Source organism: Rhinopithecus roxellana, chromosome 14 (assembly GCF_007565055.1).
Source record: "Rhinopithecus roxellana isolate Shanxi Qingling chromosome 14, ASM756505v1, whole genome shotgun sequence".
Lineage (NCBI taxonomy): Eukaryota > Metazoa > Chordata > Mammalia > Primates > Cercopithecidae > Rhinopithecus > Rhinopithecus roxellana.
Window position 1 is genome coordinate 19,847,570 of NC_044562.1, and position 24,886 is coordinate 19,872,455.

Sequence of the window (24,886 nt, forward strand, 5' to 3'; positions counted from 1 at the left end):
TGTATATGTACACCACATTTTCTTTATTCACTCACCTGTGGATGGGCACTTAGACTGAATCCATGTCTTGACTATTTGTAAATAATGCTACAATGAATGTGATAGTGCAAATATCACCTCGAAATAATGATTTCAATTCCTTTGGCTATATATCCAGTAGTGCGATTGTCGCATCATACAGTAGTTCTATTTTAGTTTTCTGAGGAACCTAAATACAGTTTTTCATAATAGTTACACTAATTTGCATTCCCAACAGTGTCCCAGAGTCCCCTTTTCTCCACATCCTCACCAACACGGATTATCTTTCGTCTTTTCGATATTAGCCATTCTGACAGGTGTGACTTGATATCTCACCGCTGGTTTTAATTTACACTTCCCTGATGATCAGTGATGTGGACCCTTTTTTCATATACTTTTTGGCCATTTGTATGTCTTTCTTTAGAAAGTCTATTCAGGGCTGGGCATGGTGGCTCACGCCTGTAATCCTAGCACTTTGAGAAGCCGAGAAGGGCAGATCATGAGGGCAGGAGATCAAGACCATCCTGGCTAACACGGTGAAACTTGGTCTCTACGAAAAATACAAAAAATTAGTTGGGCATGGTGGCACACTCCTGTAGTCCCAGCTACTTAGGAGGCTGAGGCAGGAGAATCGCTTGAACCTGGGAGGCAGAGTTTGCAGTGAGCCGAGATTGTGCCACTGCACTCCAGCCTGGGAGATAGAGGGAGAAAAAAAAGTAAGTTTGTTCAGGTTTTTTGCGCGTTTTTAAAATTGGCTCATTTGTTTTATTGCTATTGAGTTGTTTGAATACCTTATATATTTAGAATAGCAATTATTTATCAGACGTATGGTTTGCAAGTATTTTCTCTTATTCTGTATGTTGTATTTTCACTCCACTGATTGCTTCTTTTGCCATGCAGAAGCTTTTTAGTTTGATGTAATCCCATTTGTCTATTTTTGCTTTTGTTGCCTGTGCTTTTGGGGTTATCTGCAAAAGAATCATTGCACAGACCAATGTCATAGAGCTCTTCTTTTTTTTTTTTCTGTTTAACAGTTTCAGATCTGATATTTAAGTATTTTTGAATTGATGTTTTACATGTGACGTGAGATCAGAGTCCATTTTCATTCTTCTGCATTTGGATGTCCAGTTTTCCCACCACCATTTATTTTAGAGACTATCTGTTCCCCATTTTTAAATTTCCTTTTTTTTTTTTTTTTGAGACAAAGTCTTGCTGTGTTGCCCAGGCTGGAGTGCAGTGGCATGATCTCAGCTCACTGCAACCTCCACCTTCTGGGTTCAAGTGATTCTTCTGCCTCAGACTCCTGAGTAGCTGGGACTACAGGCACCTACCACCATGCCCAGTTAATTTTTGTGTTTTTAGTAGAGACAGGGTTTCACCATATTGGCCAGGCTGGTCTCAAACTCCTGACCTCAGGTGATCTGCCTGCCTCGGCCTCCCAAAGTGCTGGGATTACAGGTGTGAACCACTGCACCCGGCCCCATTCCCCATTTTATGTTCTTGGCATCATTGTTGAAAATCAAGTGACTGTAAAAGCATAGATTTATTTGTAAGCTCTCTGTTGTGTTCCATTAGTGTGCATCTGTTTTCATGCCAGCACCATGCTGTTTTGATTGCTATAGTTTTGTAGTATATTTTGAAATCAGGTAGTATAATCTCCTGCTTTGCTCTTTCCACTCAAGATTGATGTTAGCTATTTGGAGTCTTTCGTGGTTCCATACAAATTTTAGATTTTTAAAAAAATTTCTGTGGAAAATGTCACTGGAATTTTTGTAGGAATTTCATTGAATCTGTAGATTGCTTTAGATAAAATGGATATTTTAACAATATTAACTCTTCCCGTCCATGAACACAGGATATCTTTCCATGTATTTTTGTCTTCTTCAATTTTTTTAATCAGAATTTTATAGTTTTAAATTTACAAATATTTCCCCTACTTGGTTTAATGTATTTCTAAGTATTTTATTTTGTAGTTACTATAAAGAAAACTGTTTACTTCATTTATTTTTTAGGTAGGTCATTGTTAGTGTACAGAAATGCTACCACATTTTGTATGTTGATTTCGTATCCTGCACATTTACTGAACTCATTTATTAATTGTGGCAGTCCTTTTGTGGGGTTTTAAATAATTTCTATATATAAGGTCATGTCATCAGCAAACAGTCTAACTTCTTCCCTTCTGATTTGGATGCCTTTTATTTCTTTTTCTTGCCTAATTGCTCTGGCTAGTATATTAAATTATATGTTCAATAGAAGTGGTGAGAGTGGCCACTCGTTTCTGATCTCAGAGGAAAATCTTTCAACTGTTTACTACTGAGTATGATGTTAGATTTGGGCTTGTCATATATGGCCTTTATTGTGTTGAGGTACATTCCTTCTATACCTAGTTTGTTAAGAGTTTTTAATCATGAAAGAATGCTAAGTTTGGTCAAATGCTTTTTCTGCATCTATTGAGATGATGATGTGGTTTTTGCCCTTCATTATTTTAAAGTAATATATCTTATTTATTGATTTGCGTATGTTGATACTTCCTTGCATCCCATGGATAAATCCCACTCGATTGTGTGAACGATTCTATTAAATTCAGTTTGCTAGTGTTTGAGAATTTTTGCTTCTGTGTTCATCAGGGATATTGACCTGTAATTTTCTTTTGTCATAATGTCCTTATCTGGCTTTGGTATCAGGGTAACGCTGGCCTTCTCTTCCATATTTTGGAAGAGTTTGAGAAAAACTGATATTAGTTCTTTAAATAACTAATACAATTTGGTGGTGAAGCCATCAGTTCTTGAATTTTTCTTTGATGGGAGACTTTTTTATTATTGGCTTACTCTTTTACTCATTCTTGGTCTGTTCACATTTTATATTTCTTCATGATTCAGTCCTGATAGATTGTATGTTTCTAGAAATTTATGTATTTGTTCTTGGTTATCCAATTTGTTGGTGTATTATTGGTTATCGTGTTAGAGTAATTATAATACAACAAATCCTTTGTATCTCTGTGGTATCAGTTGTAATGTCCCCTCTTTCATTTCTGCTTTTATTTAGTTAAGTCTTCTCTTTTACTTTGTTAGTCTAGCTAAAGTTTTGTTGACTTTGTTTATCTTAAAAAAAAAAAACCATTAGTTTTGTTGATTTTTTTTCCTATTGTTTTTCTAGTTTCTATTTTATTTATTTCTGATCAGATCTTCATTATCTCCTTCCTTAAATTAACTTTGGGCTTAGTTTGTTCTTTGCTTCTTTAGATGTAACATTGGGTTGTTTATTTGAGATCTTTCTTCTTTATTGATGTAGTTATGTATTGTTACATCCTTTCCTCTTAGAACTGCTTTAACTGTATCCTGTCAGTTTTGGTATGTTGTGTTTCCATTTTTGTTTGTTTCAAGATATTTTTACATTTTTCTTTTGATTTTTTTCTTCGACTTACTGGTTGTTCAAGAGCATGTTGCTTAATTTTCATGTATTTGTAAATTTTCTAAAATTCCTCCTGTTATTAGTTTCTACTTTCATATCATTGTAATATGAAAATATTATTGATGCCATTTCAATCTTCTTAAATTTGGTAGACTTGTCTTGTACCCTAACATATGATCTGTTATGGAGAATGCTCCATGTGGCTTGAGAAGAATGTATATGCTGCTGCTGTTGGGTGGAATGCTCTGTATATAGCTGTTAGGTCCATTTGGCCTGAAGTACAGTCCTGCTCTGGTGTTTTCTTATTGATTTTCTGTCTGGATAGTCTTGTTTATTTTTGAAAATGGGGTATTGAAGTCCTCTGCTATTGTGTTGCAGTCTAACTGTTCCTTCAGATATATTAATATTTGCCTTATATATGTAGGGGCTCTGAAGTTGGGTACATATATACTTATAATTGTTATATCCTCTTATTGAATTGACCCCTTTGTCATTATATAATGACCATCTTTGCCTCTTTTTACAGTTTTTGACTTAAATTCTATTTTATTTTATTTAAGTATAGCTATCCCTGCTCTCTTTTGGTTTCCACTTGCATGGAATGTCTTCTTACATTCCCTTCCTTTGAATCTATGTGTATCCTTAAAAGTGAAGTGAGTCTCTTGTAGGCAGCATATAATTAGGACTTAAAAAAATTCATGCATCCACTCTATGTCTTCCGTCTGGAAAATGAATCCATGTACATTCAAAATAATTATTGATAAGTAAGGACTTACTACTCTCTTTTTGTTTATAGTTTCTCTTTTAGTTCTCATTTTGATTCTTAATATAATTGCTTGGAAGCAGGAGGTGATGTTTTAACTTATAAATTTTAATGAAGTCATATACATGTTTTCGCAATATGAAATGGATTACAGATTTTGATCAGTAAAGTTTCTGTTTTGAAAGGAAAATTTTAATGAAGTGTAATTGATATTTTTCTTGACACTTTCTCACAATACTTTCAGAAAGAAAGGGATTGTCAACAGCATCAATTACTGCAAGAAAATCTAAGAGGAGGTTATTAAACTTAGTAACAAAGTTTTTCAAGCCACTGGTGGTTTTCCATTACATTACATTAACCTGACATAAGTTACATCAGAAGCTTTGAGGTCTCTTTAAAAGACTATAAGGACAGGAGCAAGAAGAGTAACTAAGAGGTACCAAACACTCTGTAGGGCAATACTGTGACTAGAGCTGTCACATCCTCATAGTCTACATGTGGCCAATAAGTTATTACACTGACCACCTACCTCAACCTCCCACCAGGTGAAACTGGTTGGCAGTGATGAGCTGAACAGGAGGTAGGCATGATGTGAGAACGAGTGAGCAGCAAATACAGATTGCTCTAAAAATAAGTTTAGTGGAAAAATTAATATGAGGAACAGAATCAAAGAAAGGTCTCTGTGATGGTTTGCTTTATGTGTGAACTTGACTGGGCCAGAGGGTGCCCAGACGTTTGGTCAAACATTATTCTGGGTGTGTCTATGAGGATGTCTCTAGATAAGATTAACATTTGAATTGGTAGACTAAGTAAGTAATATTACCCTTCCTAATGTGGGTGGGCCTAGCTTGAGGACCTGAGTAGAACAGACAGGCTGAGTAAGAGGGAATTCCTCCTGCCTGACTGCCTTGAACTGGGACATTGGTCTTCTCTTGCCTTCCAACTTCAGTGAAAACATTGACCCTTCTAGGGTCTCAAGCCTGCTAGCTTTCAGACAGCAACTTACACCATCTCTCCTGGTTCTTAGGTCTTTAGACTCAGACTGGTATTGCATCATTGGTTTTCCTTAGTCTCCAGCTTGCTGACTATAGATATGGGGAATTCTCAGCCTCCATAATCATATGAACCAATGCCTTATAATAAATCTCTTTATATATCTCTCCTATTGGTTCTATTATAAAGTGGCAAAAACCTTGACTGAGCTACATTCTAGTATTTTGTGAAAGATAGAATTTGTTAGTGATGAAATTATATATATAGCTGAATAGATTTCCAAGCAAAGTGTAGAAAGGCTGGATCCTCTTGAATACTCAAGTAAAATGTAAAAGGAGAAAGATGAATTGAAAAGGAAATTGTTAAGCCAAAATGGATCAGAACTTGAAGATTTGGAAAATTCTGTCTGTCTATATTACAAAAAATGGGAAAGTTTTCTGAAGAAAATACTTAAGGTTATGGCTGAGGAACCATTTGATAAAGAGATCATGGATATGATTCATGGGTTTAATCAGCAATCTCAGCAGAAGTCAGGAATTGAGATGGGATTTTACCATCAATGACACTGTCAGTTTGAACTAAAGGGGACAGAGAAAGTAGAGGTGGAATGAAGGAAGGCTGTCAGACATCTTGGAATCTATAGGACTGGAATATAGAGCTATTCAGCTGTGAATATGAGCTGTTCTTCAAGGAAAGGGAAAGATGGCCCCAAAGGAGAGTCAGAGATCAGCGGGGCTATAACTCCCACCACAGAGACGGTGTAATCCCACCTCTACTCCAGGTCTGGGGACAAGGCTTCCTCCTTGGTTTCTAAGGGTAGGACAGCCTCCCAGATTTCAATGGGCCTGGATGACTCCGCCCAGTGTCTCTGGGGCAGGGCTGCTCTGCAAAGCTGTGGGGTGACACTGCCACACCAGGGGCCTGGAGGGTACAGCATCAAACCAAAGAGGATTGCTCTTGAGCAGTTACGTTCTGATGGATTTTGCCTTGCTAGAGTTTTAGACTTGCTTGGGACTTGTCACCTGTTCTTTCCTTCCTGATTCTTCCTTTTGGAATGGGACTATCTATCCTACACCTGTCCCACCATTGTATTTGGAAACATGTAACTTGTCTGGTTTCACAGGTTCATGTGTGGAGAGGAATTTTGCCTCAGGATCAATCACACTTTGAGTTTCATTCATATCTGATTTAGATGGTACACTGATGAGACTTAGGACTTTAGAGTTCAGGTGTTACGCTAGAGTGAGTTAAGATGTTTGGGGCTGTTGGGAAGGAAATGAATGTATTTTGTGTGTGAGAAGAACATGAATTTTGGAGGGTCAGAGGTGGAATGCTGTGGGCTGAATTGTGCCCCATTAAAATTGGGCTTTATTCTTCATTTGTTTCTCATGGAGTCCTAATATCATACTATTCGGTTCAGGACAAGGTTCCTGGAGAGGTTCCTGTAACTTATTGCTTGAAGTTACATGAACCCTAAGTGCCAGAGTCAGGTACAAACCTGGTACTGTCTGCCCTGGAATCTAGACCCTTATCTGTTTCACTTGACCACAGCTTCTGAGCCAGCAGTTTAAATCCTGTTGCCACTCTTACCCTTTTCTAGCTGGGCTCCGTGGGAGGATTGCACAACCTCTCTGGGCCTGCTTCTTCATCTCTGCAAAGAGATGAGAACAACCCTCATCACGGCTGGTTATGAGTATTGAAGGAATGCAAATACCTGGTCAGTTGTCAATCCATCATACACCCAACACCTAGCCTAGAGCCTGACACATAGCAGGTGTGCAATAAGGACTTGCTGAATGAATGAATGGACGAATAGAATGGGATACAATTCTATATGAGCCATACAGGTGTATGATGAGGGCTCAATTCTCTTATTTCTTCTTCCTCTTCTCTCTGTCCCTCAGCTTCTCCCTGTAGCATATGTGTAATTTGTAGCTGGCTTGAGGGCAGCAACAATTCTATTACTCTTGAGTTTTCGATGGAAAACTCAGTGCCAAGCCCTGTGCCTTGTACATAGTAAACACACAATGGGTGATTAAGTTGCAATTTAACGTCTTTAATCAGGGTTTACTAATATTTTATTTAAAAAAAGCCTTCTAATTTCAAGAATATAATTCTTCCTCAAAGGACCTATTTCCTTTTCTGAAAAGAATAGCTGTGATACACGTTTAGAACCACAGCCAAAATATTAGCATTATGTAAAGCATTTTCAACTTCAAAGCACTACGTTGTTCCTACTAATTGGTGATTTCAGCCTGTTTTTGAAAACTTGTTATTTCTGAGGCGACGGGAATATTGTTGCATGTGTTCGCTTCCCACATTTACTCTTCTGCACACTAAGTGTTAGTGCCTTTGCGTTGTCAGTTTGAAATGGGTCACCTTCTGCTGGAAACAAATCCCAAGTAGAATTTTCTGAGTCCCCAAACCCAGCCTTTTTCACCTCAAGAAGTAAGTGAATTAGCAGATTGTGAAAGCAGGTTTTAAAAAGTAGGTTAGGCTGGGTGTGGTTCTAATCACATCTCTAATCCTGGCGCTTTGGGAAGCTGAGGCAGGAGGATAACTTGTGGCCATGAGTTTGAGACCAGTCTGGGCAACATAGCAAAGTCCTGTCTTTATGAAAAATAAAAAAAGCTTAGCTGGGCATGGTGGTATGTGCCTGCAGTCATAGGTATTTCAGAGGCTACGGCAGGAGGTTAGCTTGAACCCAGGTGTTTGAGGCTGCAGTGAACTATGTTTGTGCTACTGCACTCCAACCCGGGTGACAGACTGAGACCCCCATCTCAAAAATCAATAAATAAGTAAAAAATGAGTTGTGAGTCTGGCAGAAACCTCAGAAGTTGCCTCTGTATGAAGCACGGAAGCCATATTGACTCCGTCAGGCTGTGGGACTTGACCAAGGTCACAAAGCTCATGGGGGAAACCGGAATGTTCGGGGCCCATCTCAGGAGTCAAAGAGTGTGTTTCACTGCAACATGTTAATGTCTGTGAATTTTCCGTTAGTTATGAATAGAGTGGAAGGTATGAACTTCCTTATGGTCTATGAATATATTGCCCCCTGTGTCATTCATCCCTTCTCAGGACCAGACATTGCACCCCTTGGGGTTCAGAAAGACAAAACAAGTGACATGGTATGTCAGGGCTTCAAGTTAGCCACTTCTACCTACTGGTTGTGTGACCTTGTGTGATCCTCCTCACCTTTCTTAACTCCTGGTTTCCTCATCTTTAAAATAAGGAGTTGTAGTAAGGCTTATTCATTCAACAATTATTTACTGAATGTGCACTATGTGCCAGGGATTTTTCCAGGTGCTGAGAGTACAACTGAGAACCAAGCAAAGTCCCTGTGCTCGTGGAAGTCATATTTCAGTGAGGAAGATGACTAGACAATATGCCTATGCATTTGGTGTGTATATACAGTGTATGCGTGTGTATGCTTGCATATATGTAGTGTGTGTGTGTGTCTGTGTGTGTAATCACGGCAAAAATGGGAAAAATGGGAAAGTTGTTCTGAAGAGAATACTTAAGGTTGGGGCTGAGGAACCATTTGATAAGATACCATGGGTATGATTCATGGATTTAATCAGCCATCTCAGTAGAAGCCAGGAATTGAGATGGGATTTTACCATCAAAGACACTATCAGTTTGAACTACAGGGGAAGGAGAAAGTAGAGGTGGAGTGAAGGAAAGTAGAGGTGGAAGTGCAGGCAGAGGGAATAGTTATATGCTATGTGCATGTGCTATGATCTGTGTTTGCATTCCCCTAAATTTCCTATGTTGAAACCTAATCACCAAGGTGATGGTATTAGATGGTGGAGCCTTTGGGAGGTGATTGGGTCATGAGAGCTTCACCCGATGAGGGGACTAGTACCCTCATGAAAGAGGGCCCAGAGAGTTGCCTTCTTTTTCTGCCATGTGAGGGCACCTCGAAGGTGCCGTCTATGAGGAATGGGCTCTCACCAAACACTGAATCTGCCTGCACCTTATAAATTTCCTAGTGTCAAGTATTTTGCTCTAGCAGCCTGAATGGACCAAGATAACGTGCAGAGGTCCTGATGCAGGATTATGCCCAGCGTGTTTGAAGAGCCAGAGCACAGTGCCCAAGAGAACCTGCGATGAGAACTGAGCAAGCTGAGAAGGAACCTGGATCTGGCCACGGAGGAAGGACAGGGAGCTCATTCTGAGAGTGACGGGAAGCCACTGAGGGCATGAACTGGGCTGGGCCATTGGATTTTCCGCTTAAAAGGATCACTGTGGAGTCTGGGGAAGAATAAGCGTAGGGAGGACAAATTGGAAAACCAGTTAGGAGGTTATTTTTAAAATGTATGCATTTATCAGGCTAGAGATAAGAACAGCTTGACCACTGTGGTGCTGGAAGTAGTGAGCCATTTTGGATTTGGGATATATTTGATATATTTGAAGGTACAGCTGATAACACTTCCTAGTGTGCTGAGGTATGAATGGAAGTGGAGAGTTGTAGATGACTCCAAAGTTTGTTTGTTTTTTTAAATAACAGCTTTATTGAGATACAATCCACATACCGTTAAGTTTACAATTCAGTGCTTTTTAGTTTATTCATGGAGTTGTGCAGTCATCACCATAATCAGCTTTAGAGCATTTTATCACCTCTGAAAGAAGCCCTCTACCCTGTAGCTATCACTTTGTGACCCTATCATCCTCCCCACCCCCAGCCCTAGGCAACCACCTATCTACATTCTGTCTCCATAGATTTATTTATTCTGGACATTTTAGAGATAAGTCTAAGTATATGATATGTAGTTTTGTGGCTGGTGTCTTTAATTTAGCATGTTTTCAAGGTTCATGCAGGTTATACCATGTATAACTACATTCCTTTTTATGCCCGAATAATATTCCATTATATAGATGTACCACATTTTGTTTATCCCTTTATCTGCTGACAGACACTTGGAGTATTTCCACCTTTTGGCTATTGTGAATAATGCTGCTAAGACACTAAGACACTTAGCCTGATGTACTCCCTCTTCAATTTTCCTCCAGGATCATGTACTTCTAACCTTGTCTCCCTCTTTCTGACATATTCCCTGTCCCTCCCTGCTTCTCTCCCGGCTTCTTGTTCTCAAGGATTCTCCGGCCTTCTCTATCTTTAAAGCAGTCCTGCAAACAAGCAGTGATTTGGAAATTCCCTGATGCTCCTTCCACATGTCCACCTCCTCCACTTCCTCCTCCTCCTTTGTTGCTTCCTCTTCCTCTTCTCCTCCTCTTCCCTCTTGTCCTCCACTTTAATCTCCCCTTCTTTCTCTTCGACTCTCTCTTCCCCATTACTGCCACATATTGGTCCATCTTCAACTCATAATTTTCTACCCACTCCCTCATGCTGCTTTTCTCTCTTCTCCAAGGTCGTCGGTGGTGCCCTTCTCGCTGATTTCCAGGGCTCCTTCCTAATCCTTATCCTGCCGAAGTTGATCGTTTTTCAGAAGCCTTCTCCCCTGGCTTCCGTTGTACTGCCCTGTGCCTGCTCTCCTGAGACCTCTGCCACCCTCTCCTTCCTCCCCCCTCTTCAGCTGATCTCCTCTGCCTTGAGGAGAGGATGGATGGCTACCTCGAGGTGGATGGCTCCCAGACTCCCCTTCTAGCCAGCCTCTCACCTCAGGTCTTTGCCTGGACCAGGCAGCAATGTGTTTGCCAACTCCTCCTCCTCCTCTCCTTCCTCTTCCTCCCCTTCCTCCTCACCACACTCCTGGTCGTGGTGCCAGCCTCTTTCTACCTCCTTTTCATCCCACGCTTGATTCCAGCCTGGCTTTCTCGTGCATCCCTAGTTTCTATCAGTGGTGCCATCATCTCCCTCCTCACTTGGGCTGGAAGCTTGGCCATTATGCTCGCCGCCCTCATCTCAGTTATCTTTGGAGTGCCACCAAGTTTCCTTTATTTATGATGACTCTCCATCTGCCCTGGCTCTTTCTCTTCCATCGCCAATGCTCTGATTCAAGCTGTTGGCATCTGCCACCTGGGTGATTGTAACCTCCCCACAGGCCATGCTGCCTTGCTCACAGCTGCCGAAGTGATACTTACGGAGCCAGGGCCTGGCTGACTGCAAAGCCTAGCTGGGCCAGGAGGCCAGATTGCCCGAATGCAGCGCCTGCTCCCACTACTCATTTATTGTGTGAGCTGGGGAAAGTTACTTAATCTTCCTGGGCCTCAGCTGTCTCTCTGTAAATTGGGCATGGGTGATGGTATTCAATGTGCCACAATCCAATGATTGTGAAGATTAAATAAGATGATACAGGTAGTGTGCTTGGAAAGTGACCTGGTGCATAGTAAGCCCTCGTCAAATGTCAGCTGTTGCTATTGTTGTTGTGATTGTCAAGCCCTGCACAGAGCCCAATCACCACTTTCTTGGCCAAAAATTTGGCTTCAGCTCTTTCTGCATCTCCTGCTCTGGGGAGCCAGGTTGGAGCAAAGGGCACAGGAAAGCCAGGCCTGAGTGGGCCACTTCCTGCCCACTGTGTCTGGCCTCAGGGTTGGCCTTGGTTGGCCCTCACAGTCTTTTCCAATGAGCTTCATCAAAAGGGAAGAAAGAACATATATGAGGAAAGAAAGGGAGGTGGGGTTGGAGTCTGCAGTCCTGGGCTGAATTCCAGGCTGAGCCACTAACCAACTCTACTTAGCTCCTCTGAGCCCAAGTTCTCTTATCTATGAAATGGAATGGTGATCGTGACCTTGTAAAAGAAAACACACAAGAACACACAAATGCACACACAACACGCATGTGCACTCATATACATGCCTATGCAACACATGCACACATATGCACACAACACACATACACAAACACAAAACACATGTACACACATATATAAATATAATATACACACAGTGCACACATCCATACAGACATACATACACAAACATCTATCCCCACATACACATCCACACACACTGGCACAGAATCAGTGAGCCATCAAGGGCACTTCTTTGTGGCCTCTAAACACTAGTAAGAGGAGGAAAGTTGAGAAGGATTGGAGCTTTCATTCTTCTGATTTCTTCTGCAAGGGCATTGCCCACTCCCCATCCCAGACATCCCTCTTGGAGTTCCCTCATTTCGTCCAGACAAGAACACCTGCTCCCAGGGAGAAGGGAGGAGAGACGTTAAGTCCCCCCAAATGGCAGTGAGTGGAACCAGGAAGAGATCAATATACAACACATCTTTACCAGGCCTGTACTCTGTGCAGAAACCTTTGAAAATGCCATGTCAGTGACCCCCAACTCTTTGGTGCATGGACTGGGGGCCCTAGCCCTGCCTTGTTTCCCCAGCACATGAGTGAGGCCAGCCTGGGCACTGCCATGCACATGTGCCTGCCCTGGGACCATTCTCCTGCTCATTTACTCAGTATGCTGTTTCATGGGAATGTGTCTTATCTCCTCATCTGGAGCCTAAGCTCCCTGAAGGTAGGAACTGTTCCTGAACTTCTTTTAGATTCCCCAAATGTGAATTTTCACTCACAAAAAATTCTTTCTGAAGAGTGAATGAATACCTTCTCTAGAGTTTGATTTACTACAAAAACTTAGAACTCAACTAATAAATGTAGTTGTATATATTTACATGTAGTTTAAGTCAATCCCCTGACTTGTCTGTCTCATGGCATAACATCTTAATTAATCTAATGTTTTCTTTGTTTTGATTTCAGCTTCTCAGGAGTAATCGTCAGGGCATACTTAATGAAATATCTCCCCCTTTGAGTTACTGAATTCAAAGTATTAAATTATCTTCACCTTTGGAATCACCAGATTAAAAGATATAGCTGGCCTGTATCAATATTGCACTTTATTATTTGAGAGCTACAGAAATTGAATAAAAGGAATTATATTAGAGAGAGTGATGCATGGTGCTTATACAGTTATTAGTTTACTATATAATGAGTATTTATAGTGTCCCTGGCTCTGTGCTAGAGGCTGGCACAGAAGTAATCCATATCTGCCCTTAAAGAATAGGGAAGTAGATGTGTAAAGAATGAAATGACAGTTGCAATAATTGAGCCCAAGAACTCCCACTCATAAAAAGAAGAAAACCATGTCAACAGTGCAATCACTAAAGGCTTTTTGATGTCATATAATATTTGACTTTCACCCATTGGCCTCTGATTTTTATCCTCTGTAATTTGTGTTGTATGTGTAATTCACAAATGAATAATATTAATATTTGATGTTAAAAGACTGCTTCCTCCTAATTTTCCAGATGGTGGTTTTCAAACTTTAGCATGTACCTTGTATTAGTATCACCTGTAGGACTTCTTAAACCTCAGTTCCAGGCCCCAGCCCCAGAGTTTCTGCTTCAGAAATCTGGGACAATAATGGTCAATTTGCATTTGTAACGAGTTCCCAGGCAGTGCTGATGCTGCTGATCTGGGAGACACATTTTGAGAACCACTGTTCTAAATTGCCTGTATAAAAACTGAGAGATCCCAAAATACTGGCATATTGCTTTGTCATTTTAAAATCCATAAATTCTTCATTCACTCAAAAAATATTGAGCCACGTGGGATGTGCCAAGCACAGTGCAGCCTCTTGTGGATTAAAGGGTACACTCCATAGAATGGTACCTGCTTGAAATCATTATAGTCATTATCTTTATTTCCTCCGTGAGGGAAATGAAGGTCAAAGTCAACCCCTTGATGCGCTCACTCAGCTGATTGTTGTATCTCAGACCTTCCACTCCCCAAGCCACTGTCCTTCCCACTGTGCCTCTTATCTATTTACTTGTTAGCTGTGGTTACTTTTTTCCCCAACGTTGAGATTAATTTTTCTAATTCTGCTGAATGTCAGCTTTCTGTCAAGCTTTTTTTTTTTTTTTTGCATATTCCAATTTTAATTATATTTTACTTATTGTCGTTCATAGATGGGCTTCACATATCTCCCTTTATTTGCCTTTGGTTTATAAATCCTGTTTGTGTTTGTCCAGATGTGTTTGTCTTTCTCCTGCCAGCGAATCTTACTAGTTTTTTTCTGTGCAATAATTTCTGCCTTCCGACTTTAAAATAGGATGCCTCTGAGACTGAACATCTTCATGGTGCACTATTTATTCCCACTGTTTATTTCTTGCCTCCGTGTGCTAATATTAGGCACTGCATCTCAGCAGCCACGGCTGAGGCCCTGATACTGGCTGCTCAGATCCCCCCAGGGTGAGAGCTGAGACTGATGGGTTCTCTTGGTAGCATCAGCATTCGGTCCAAATCCAGCAGCCTCACCTCACTGCACAGGCCAGACTATTAAAAGACCAGGGGCGTTAAAAATAGCTCTCACTGCAATTCCCACCATGGGAGCCTTCAGAACAGCTCTCCAAAGAAACAATTAGACTCTGCCTCAGAGAGCCAAAGCAACACAGAAAAATATTTTTTTATTTCAATAGAGAAATCATGAAGTAAACATCATACACAAAAACAACTGTGCAAGGAAGGACAATGTTTAAAAAAATACTCACAGCTGATTGATCGCACTTGTTCTTGTAATCTGACTCATTTAGCGAACGTCTCTTACCCCTCATGTAATTTGCCATTGACCTCTGGAAGGTTTTCTTCATTTGAAGGGTACAGGTGAAGTAGATAACAACATATGGGTTGGTGGGGGGGATTTTTTGTTATGTTGGAAATCAAAAGGTACCACTCAGATGGTATGCTGTTCTGAGATTCACAGGGAAACTCAGCCATTCTTCTCTCTCTAGATATGAATGCATTTTAAATTATATGTTATACTTAAATGTAAAATAGTATAAAATCAAACACTCTAAGCCTATGTTAGACCAAATGTAATCTGTGAATGCTCACTAATGGATGCATTTCCTTCACGTGTCTTGTCACTTTCTGCCTTTTGCATTTTTAAGAATTTACTCCCTGCCAGGCTTTGCTTCCTATGTCAGGGACTTGTTTCACCTAACATCATTGCTCACCGTCAGACCCTTTAAAAGCACGAAGCCTGAGTTGAGAGCTTTCCCAGCTGTGACATATGTCCTCAAAGGGCCTCCTTACCATATACCCTGAGTCACAACTTGTCTTCTATCTTTGTTATACTTCAGTGTTCTTCAAAGAAACAAAATCTCTGCAATTCCCTAAAAGGAGAGGTCAGTATTTTCAATAGTCATCTGTTTTTGAATGAATTATTTTACTTATTCATAAAATATCCCAATTGTAAATTCCTTAGGTTCTTAGGGTTTTGAGTCAATGTATTTTACAATGGCCTTGAATTTGCTAGGGATTCTAAATGTTCCTAAGAATGCTGATTTTTAAAAATGTTCTGAAGGTGCTATTTCTCTACTTTGTAAAGGAGTGGTTTCTGTTTAAGGGAAGATAAGAGGCTCTGAAACCAAAACAAAGGTTAATAGTCTGAAGGACTAAGGTTCCATTGACCCAAACCAGGACTTCTCAACCTTGGTGTTCAGGACATTTTGCCCTGGAGAATTCTTTGTGGTAGGAGACTGTCTCGTGTATTGGAGAATGTTCAGCAGCATCCCTGGCTTTCCCTACTAGATGCCAGTCACCCCTTCAGGCGTATGACCATAAATAAAGTCTCCTGACATTACCAATGAGACCTGGGGAAAGAATCGCCCCAGTCAAGAACCACTGACCTAAGGAATTAAGTCTGGATATGGGCTCCTGAACAACAACAACAACAAAATGAAGAGTTCTGCTTCAGCCTTGTTGATTTGCCATGTTGCAGAGACCTGTTGGAGGTGCTGGATGCTAGCTGGAGAAGCAAGATTGAAGTTCAGAAGAGGGCAGCATGATGCTCTACTGATCTCAGTCTGCCTAGAAAGGGAGGGGCCCTTTAGCAGGACAGTTGCTCATTGCGGTGTTTCCCAAGTTAGATGTACAGACCATGATGGCACCAAGGTGATTTTTGATGGCAGATATTTGAGATAACAATGTTTTTACTTTAATAGCTCTGCATTTATTTTAATGTGCATTAGGAAAACGAGCAGCTAGCAGATTCTACCCAGGCCGTTCTTGATATTATTGCTTAGGGAGAGGCTAAACCTAAGTTGAAAGATATAGTTGATTTTGGGACAAAAACTTTAAGCAAGTGGATTCACTCCTTCAACAAATAATTGTATCAGGAAATGTTTAAGTTTGGAGGGTACGGAGGTGAACAAGGCAGAGAAAGTCCTGATTCTCAGGGAGTTTATGTTCTTAGAAGGAAACCAATTAAGAAAATCATTGTAGGTAATGATAAGTATACTGTGATGAGCACACAGGAGCCCTGGGGGTACAAAAGGGGCCTCCAGGGATACAGCCCTGCTCCCATGGGTCACCTTCTGGGTGGGGAGGTAACAAATATGTGTGTGTGTTTCAAGTAGAAATAAGAGCGAAGTTTTAGAATAAACAAGGACAAAAAGCCTGAGGTCTGAGCAAGTGACTTCTGAGCTTAGAGTTAACTAATGAAAGAGGGTGGGCACAGAAGGCTGCAGAGTCAGAGGAAACAGCCCTGCAGTGTGACCCCAGGGTCCGGGGGGTGAGGTTTCTGGCGTCCCAGAATGCCCTTTGGGCACAGAGAAGACTATTTGAAATTATCTTTTGTATGTGTTCCCTTGTGAGAAGTAAACTTAAACACTGTAATGATTCTCAAGCTCTGTTCAACATCCCAGTGGGTTCTGACTTAATCTTATCTTTCAACTTAAATTCATCAATCAAAAACCAATTACTCAGCTAAACATTTTAATTAGAATCGTAAGTGTGATAGATTCTCTCACACACCACATTTTTCTCAATCATCACACATTCTTTGAATACCAATAGGCACAGATTAGCTTAAACCAGATACGAAGTGGCAGAACCATGGGCTTGATCCACGTCGTCATATCATCATCTCCATACTTGGCTCTATCTCTTCTTGCAGTTGGAAGACTCATACCACTAATGGAAGAGCTTCATTATCCTAAGCTAACTGTGGTTCTTGACCCAGATGAATTGCAGTTGGCGCTCAGAGGCCTCAGGTTGTTTCTGGGAGGGAGGTTTTTGGCTGTCTCAGGAGTCCTGGGCATCCAGGGTGATTCTTCTCATGTCAGTGAGATGAGCACACACAGGCCACCTCTCCCTATTATTGCCATCCAACAGGAAACTCCAAGCTCATACTCATCAACGGGCTTGATTTCAAAACCCACAGCCCCTGAGTCCCAGAGACATCATTGCTTAATTGTTCTGATTTTATTGGTCACTCCCACTAAGGTTGTAGCTATTTTCCTTCCCTCCTTAGTTGGATTTTGCACGTTTCTTTGTAGCTTTATTACGATATGTTCATGTCTCCCTACCTAGTTCTAGAGACGACTTTAACGCTTTGATGCCCTTCTCTTAGGTCTTCCACTCTGTTGTGCAATTTATTTCTAAATCCTCCAATCTTTACTTCCTGATTTTACAGATAAAATTCCACTACACCTCCCCTAGTCCTCTCCTTTCCACCCCCAAAAGTGTATTGCTAACTTTCTTCAGTAATTTCTCCATCGCAGAACAATTTTAAATCTGTGCCCCACTTCTCTTTGCAGGGCAGGACTATAACTGCTTCTGTTGAATCCTGCATCCATCTCATGATTCTTTCTGGTCCTGGGGCCACAGCATGAAAAGAGTACTAATGCCTGTGAGCAGGAGCTTGGTGAGATTCGGAATAGAGTGAAGCCTAGGTGGCTGCAGCACGGTGGTCAGTGGCAGGAGTTGGGCCAAGATGAGGGGGCAGGGGCCACACCATGCAGTATCCTTTAGTCCCTGGGTAAAGTGTTTAGGTTTTATTCCAAACCTTTTGGGAAGCCACTGGAGGGTTTTAAGTAAGGAGTAATAATAGGATATGAATTATGTCTTAAAAAGATCTCTCTGGCTATTCCTATGTGAAGAATGCATTGAAAGAAAGCAAGTGTGGCAGCAGTGAAGACAGGGGCTGGGCAACCATTGCTGGAGTCCTGGTGAGAAGTGGTGAGGTTTAAATGGGACTAGACAATGTGAAAGGTATTATGTGGTTGTGACAATAACTTGGCAGGTGGTTCATGAATGCTTGTGGTCTGGCCACGGGGGCTTAGAGGGAGTACCACTAGCTAGAGGAAAGAAAGACAATTGCTGATACTTGCCTCCATAGTTAGGTATAGACTTTTGTCATTTGGAAATCAAAACGAGGGAGTTTATCATTGTCGTGCATTTTTAGTCAAGTGTCAATGACATTCACACCTTTCCTGCACTCTTTTGTGCCTTCACATGGGTTTTTCTCCATGTCTTGCCCACCTTGCACTTGGGAGCTCTGGCATAGGTTTCCAGGGCTGAAATGCCTGTTGTGTGTGCAAGCTAGAGCAAATTCTTCCATAACACACACAGAATGGCCACTGTGTATTACCTTTCATGTCTGCGGCAGCAGTACCATCGATCTTGCTTGCGTATCTTCTACAAGGTCCTCTGGGTGGCTGTCATTGCTTTCGTGGCATAAGGAAATATTATCCATAGTTGGCACGGTTACTTTAGTCCCTAAAGAACAGACTGACTTTTAGCAGGATGGAAGAAAGAAAACCCAGGCAAAACTTTAATGGTATTTTTCATTTAGATTTCTACCAATCACTCATTTAGTTTTGACTCCTTGATTATGAGATCAAATAAAAAACCAAAGGACACAGGAAGGGTGATTTGTGTAGCCCTTAGGTATCCAGTTCAGAGTATTCCATGTATATTAATACCAGTGATTTGTCCAACACCTTCAGTGAAGCCTCTGCTCTCTGAGGATCTGAGGAGTGACTCGCTGGTATTTGAGAGATAAGCTTCTGGCTCCTTGTCCTCTGCCTCTCCTCTCCCAGAGCTGTCTTCACTTGGCTAGTAATGCAACTGTAAAGGGAGTAATACAGTTGATGATGGTACTCTTGGGACTGCCAACTAGTAACTCCCTGGAGGCCAAGAATAATACCTGGTCCTCTTGGTGAGTCTCGTGTGGACGATTGTTAGGTCTTGAGCTCCTGCCATCATGGTCCATACATCTACTTGGGGAAACACTGCACTGAGCAACTGTCCTGCCAAAGGGCCCCTCCCTTTCCAGGCAGACTGGGGTGGGTAGAGCATCATGTTACCCTCATCACCTTTGCAGATCCGTAGCTGGTTATTGCCAGTAGCACCGGCCACCTGCAGGTGAGGACGCTCAGTGGTCCCGTAATCCCGTGATCTCAGCCCTGCCTCCCTGCTTCCTCCTACTCCCCAACGCATGCTCCTCCATTAGTGTTATTCATCTTCAGTAGCACTGAACCCATAGACATGTCAATATGCTCATACTTTACGGGTTTAGAGCATTGCACATAATCTTTTTCTCCATAGTTCCATGTTTCCTGTGTTTTCAAAATCTTTAATATAAAGACTTTAAAACTCAGGGAAAAAAAGCAATGACAAAATGTTGAATATGGACCACTGTTTCTCATTGGAGGGAACTATTGGCATTTTGAATGTGACAACTCTGTTATTAATATATTAGACCCTCTCAAGTCCTGCAAGACCTCAGTATCTTTATCCACAAAACGCCGGTGAGGTCCCGAAGCTGTTATGACAATTAAAAATGTAAATTAGCCTCTTTGATTGAAATCTCACCAAACTTGCATACAGTATTGGGGCACTTAACAGCATTGAAGATTCACCTCACTTATAATTTATTAGATCTATAAAAATTAAGTGCATGGGAAGATTTGTGCATTATCAGACAGTTGTGGTTCTTAAGAAAATTGTTGATATTATTAAATATATATAAATATGTTTTAAAGTGTTTAATTAAATTTGTAAATGGAATGAAATATTAATTAAAGACACCATTAAAAGTGATCTTTAAAAAAGTCTCCTTTTGCTAGAAATGCATACTGAAATATTTACAGGTGAAATGAAATTTGATTTTAAATACCCTCATGGGGAACCCAGGAAAATATGAGGAGACTAGATGAAATTAAACAGACAAAATGCTAATAATGGTTGGAGCTGGGTGATGGATATGTGAGGTTCATAACCTCGTCTCTCTATGTTTAAGTATGTTTTAAATCCTTAGATAAAAAGTAAAAAGGAAGTGATTGTTAAAATTTTATTGAAAGAACTTTGAAGTTCAGAGTCCTGCACTCTTCTATTTTTTCTGTCTTGTGGGGATGTACATCTCTCACATCTGAGACTGAACTCTCTGCTGGCTGTGAGTCGTGGTTTTGTGTGATCCTGTGGTCACAATTCTGACGTCTTTCCAAGGACAGAATTCATGATGCCATCTACATCCTTTAGGCCATTGTGCCTCTAAGAAGCTACCACTTGTAATCGGTTGTCTTTTCATAAATGTACTCTACTTTTCTAGCCATCTTGCAGAATCTTTGAAGCCAGGGATTTGAAAAAGTAATTCTTGGCGTCTCCAGCCTAAGCATAACCAACCACACATAGGCTATAAGTTATAGATGAATATTTATATTTGTGGATTTTATTATTTTACTTTTTTTTTTTTTTTTTTTTTTTTTTTTTTTTTTTTTTTTTGAGATGGAGTCTCTCTCCGTTGCCCTGGCTGGAGTGCAGTGGCACAGTCTCGGCTCACTGCAACCTCAGCCTCCTGGGTTCAAACGACTCTCATGCCTCAGCATCCCCCACAGCTGGGATTTCATGCGTGTACCACCATACCTGGCTAGTTTTTGTATTTTTGGTAGAGACAGGGTTTTGCCATGCTGGCCAGGCTGGTCTTGAACTCCTGGCCTCAAGTAATCTGCCTGTTTCAAACTCCCTAAGTGCTGGAATTACAGGCATGAGCTACCACACCTGAGCTGAATATTGATCATTTTTGTATCAAGCTCTGTGTCTCTTTCTGTGTATTTTCTTAGCCATTATTTTCTGTTATTTTACCTTCATACTAAATACCTGTTTGTTGACGATGGTGATGCATAGTGCCTTAAGCGTAACCTCAGGTATACTGTGTGAAAGGGCTTGGACGCAGGGCCCTGACTCCCTGTACGACTGTGTGCAAATTACTTAACCTTCGTAATCCTCGATTTCCTCATTTGTTAAATGGGGTGATTCTCCACGGAATATTATGCAGCCATAAAAAGAAATGCGATCATGTCCTTTGTAGGGACATGGACGGAGCTGGAAACCATTATCCTCAACTGACACAGGAACAGAAAACCAAACACCACATGTTCTCACTTTTAAGTGGGAGCTGAATGATGAGAACACATAGACACATGGAGGAGAACAACACATACTGGGGCCTGTTGGGAGTGGGGATTTGAGGAAGGAGAGCATCAGGAAGAACAGCTAAGGAAGGCTGGGCTTAATTCCTAGGCGATGAGTTGATCTGTGCAGCAAACCACCATGGCACACGTTTACCTATGTAACAAACCTGCGCATCCTACACAGGTACCCTGGAACTTAAAATAAAAGTTGAAGTAAACAAAACCAAGGTGATTCTAATAACACTAACCTCATAAGGTTACATGAGTATGGATGAGTTATGTATTAATTTGTGGATACATTATTAATATTAATTAATGTATGAATAAAAATAAGTGATCTTTTGTAAGTGTTGGCTATTATTTTTAGCCACAAAGTTATTCGCAGCATTCCTCTTAGAAACAATTCACTCTCCCTTATTTTGAATTTACAGCTTTTATTTAATCTGTTCTGGAATTTTGAAATAGCCTTTTTTTGGTGTTTGGATTTTTAGTTCATGCGCTTGTCTTACTCCTCTTCTCATACCATGAATTAGCTAGAGTCTCCCACACTGCTTGAGTGCCTGTGAGTAGGATTGCAAATGAATGCCTCCCCATTCCCAGTCTGTAATTTACAATCTATTCGGCAGGTAATTGAAGGTCAGGTGAATCATCTCTTTTCTAATATCACTGGATCTTTTTTTTTTGTAAATCTCAGATTCAAGTGCTAATGGCAGTCGTTCAAAACTAATAATTCAGAAAGACAAGTTTTTATGTAGTTGAAACTATCCTAGAAATAAATAAAGTGTTACAGTATGATCGTAATTGTGTGGAAAATATCCATGACTAAAAAGTTTTGGTAGGAGTTATCTCTACAGTACTGATGGTCCTGTCACTCAAATAACATAACCAAGGGCACATTTTTTTTCTTTTTCTGTTTAATGTCTTAAATTTTCCAAGCTTTCTTTACCGTGTTCCACTTTATGATGAGAAATTTATTAGCATTTTCGTTTTTAAACTTTTCTCTCCAGGGGCTTTGTTTTTAAAATTGATAAACAAAATTCTGGAATGTATTTAAAGCTTTTTGACTGCACAGGTGTTCCAATAGATTTACGTCCTTATTTCCTCACCACATGCATGTAGTTATTTTACAATCCAACAAAATCACCATGAGAGCCTTGTTTCACAGAGAATTTAGTTGGATTTGTGAACTAAGTAAGTATTAATAAAACATATTAATGTGCTTAGTGTTCTGTGTGCCTCAATCTCTTTATCTTGAAAGTGGGGGGAGAGGGTACAGAATTAACACAGGTGGGTTATTCTAGCTCCAAAATATTATACCTTAAAACTGCTAATACCTAGACATTTTCCTAATGCTTTTTATGTAGGCATTGTGATGGCCTAGGGAATGTGGCATTATCTCAGTTAGATCAAGCCGAACACCGTAAATTCCTGTGTCAGAAGGAAGCTATCAACGTGACATTCAGTCTCAGCTTCTGAAGGTTCTGACTGGTATTTCAAGATGAACCACAGACCTAATGCTGAAGAAATGTGGTCTTCTTGCAATAAAGATTTTTGCAGAGTAAATGATTTTTGAACGATGATTCTAAACTGCTATGATTATTTCTAACCTACCATAGTTTGTAAAAATAAATGAGATCTAGGAGCAGCTCAGCTGAAGGCTGCCGCTGCCTTCATTGGGCAGGTACCAGTTGAATCCATCAGTTCCTAGAGTGGCTCATGGTAGGTCTGGAATAGCTTATTTTATAAAATGTACATTTTGTTTTATTCAGGTTATACTGGAGAGCTTTGCCAGTCCAAGATTGATTACTGCATCCTAGACCCATGCAGAAATGGAGCAACATGCATTTCCAGTCTCAATGGATTCACCTGCCAGTGTCCAGAAGGTAATTACTATTTATTACTCCAGAAAGAACTTTTGTTTTTCTTTTTAAATTATAAGCTAATTTGATCAGCCTTATACTTTGTTTCTGCAAAACTCTACGCAAGAGAACTTCCTGTTTTGTTTGATTTATAAAACATAGAAGATAGTCCCCCTTTTTAGCTCTATGCTAGCATAGCTTGAAAATTATTTGAATATTAGACATAATCTAGGACTTTCTGTGATTTTATTTATACATTGAAAATGAATAGCTAATAAAATAAAATATCTTTCTCATGGTGACAATTTACTTAAGAGTTCTATTTTGTTTCATTTTTGATATGAGTTTACATTTAAAAATTCAACATAAATTTCATCTACTTCTGTTTTTAATCAACTTCATAATGCCTTAGAAAATTCAACTCACCTGAAAAACCACATCGATAGGGCTACTTTTATTTTAAAAAGCAGCTTTACTGCTGGGATAGTTTTACCTGAAGAAGCAGGCAGATAATCACAGCCCTCAAGCTGGTGTTCACGAGATTATTTTGTAATTTGAGGAAGGCTTGTTCCCATTTCTGCTTTCAGGGATGTTATGGAAGGGATTATTTTAAACTGTTAATTTTGTAAGAATAACATGACATTAGATTGTTTTTTAGAACCAGCATGTAAGCTTCTGATCCACAGAAGTAACATTGAAAGCTACATAGAGTCACATCTACAGAAATTAGGTGTAGAGCCTGAGTGCCTAAGGATGCATCTCTGTGTTCACAATTACCTTAGACTACCTAAGGCTGAGAGACAGGAGGTGGGCGGTGGTACAGGAGGGTGTTGGTAAGAGGCCACTGGCTTCCCAGATAACCTAACGGCTTGGGCTCTCCAGGAGCTCCCCCTGTGATGGGTAGTACCTCATAATCGAGTATTTCGGAGAAGTGAACATCAACTAAGGAAGGGCAGGTCCTTGTCTTCCTGCTCACTTGGGCAGGGCAGGGGCCAGGGTTGGGGCCGGGGTGAGATGCCTGTGGCCTGCCCGGCCATCCCACTCTCTCACTGTGTGCTGGCAATGAGTTAAATGTGTTTGGCGAGCCCTGCTCTTCACCCTCTCCTTATTTTGCAGTGCAGGCTCAGCTCCCTTAAACAAATGTGAAACCTTGGAAACACTGCTGAAGGCTGATGACTGAGCAAGCAGCACCAGTCTTCGCTCACATAGAGCACTTTGCAGTTCTTAAAGCTCTGTCACACCCTCGATTAGTCAGTTGTCACTTAACTCTGACCGAAGGCCTTGCCGTTTAGTGTTTAGTCAAGGGCAGCCTTCAGGGTCGTTCTGGGACCGAATGAAATTTTTGTGCAAGTGCTTTAAGAACTCCAACATGCTTTCTTATTATTGCTGGGATTGTTACCTGAAAGTTACAATCAGGCCTCTGGAAGTTCGGATGGGGGTATTTGGCACAAAATCACACTAGTAATAAACAATGGCCCTTGAACTAAAAGCTAGGAATTTTGCTTGCACTCATACTACAATTTCCTAGTTGTTAATGTTTTGCTGAGCACTTCATGTATACCAGGCACTGTGCTAGGAGCTAGGATATCATGCTAAGGAAGGCTGAGATGGCCCCTCCACTAGTGCACAGACAGATAAGTGTGTCATCACATGCAGGAATAGGTGCCTTGAAGATGCGTAGAA

General features: G+C 40.7%; 1 protein-coding gene across 1 annotated transcript in view; it reads left to right on the top strand.

Moving 5' to 3' along the window:
• The window catches only part of DNER (delta/notch like EGF repeat containing), a 366,185-nt gene that overhangs the window by 221,414 nt on the left and 119,885 nt on the right, over positions 1–24,886 (top strand). The window contains exon 7 of the mRNA XM_010370769.2: positions 23,114–23,227. Coding sequence (XP_010369071.2) covers positions 23,114–23,227 — 114 coding nt within the window. The remainder of the gene's footprint in view (positions 1–23,113; positions 23,228–24,886) is intronic.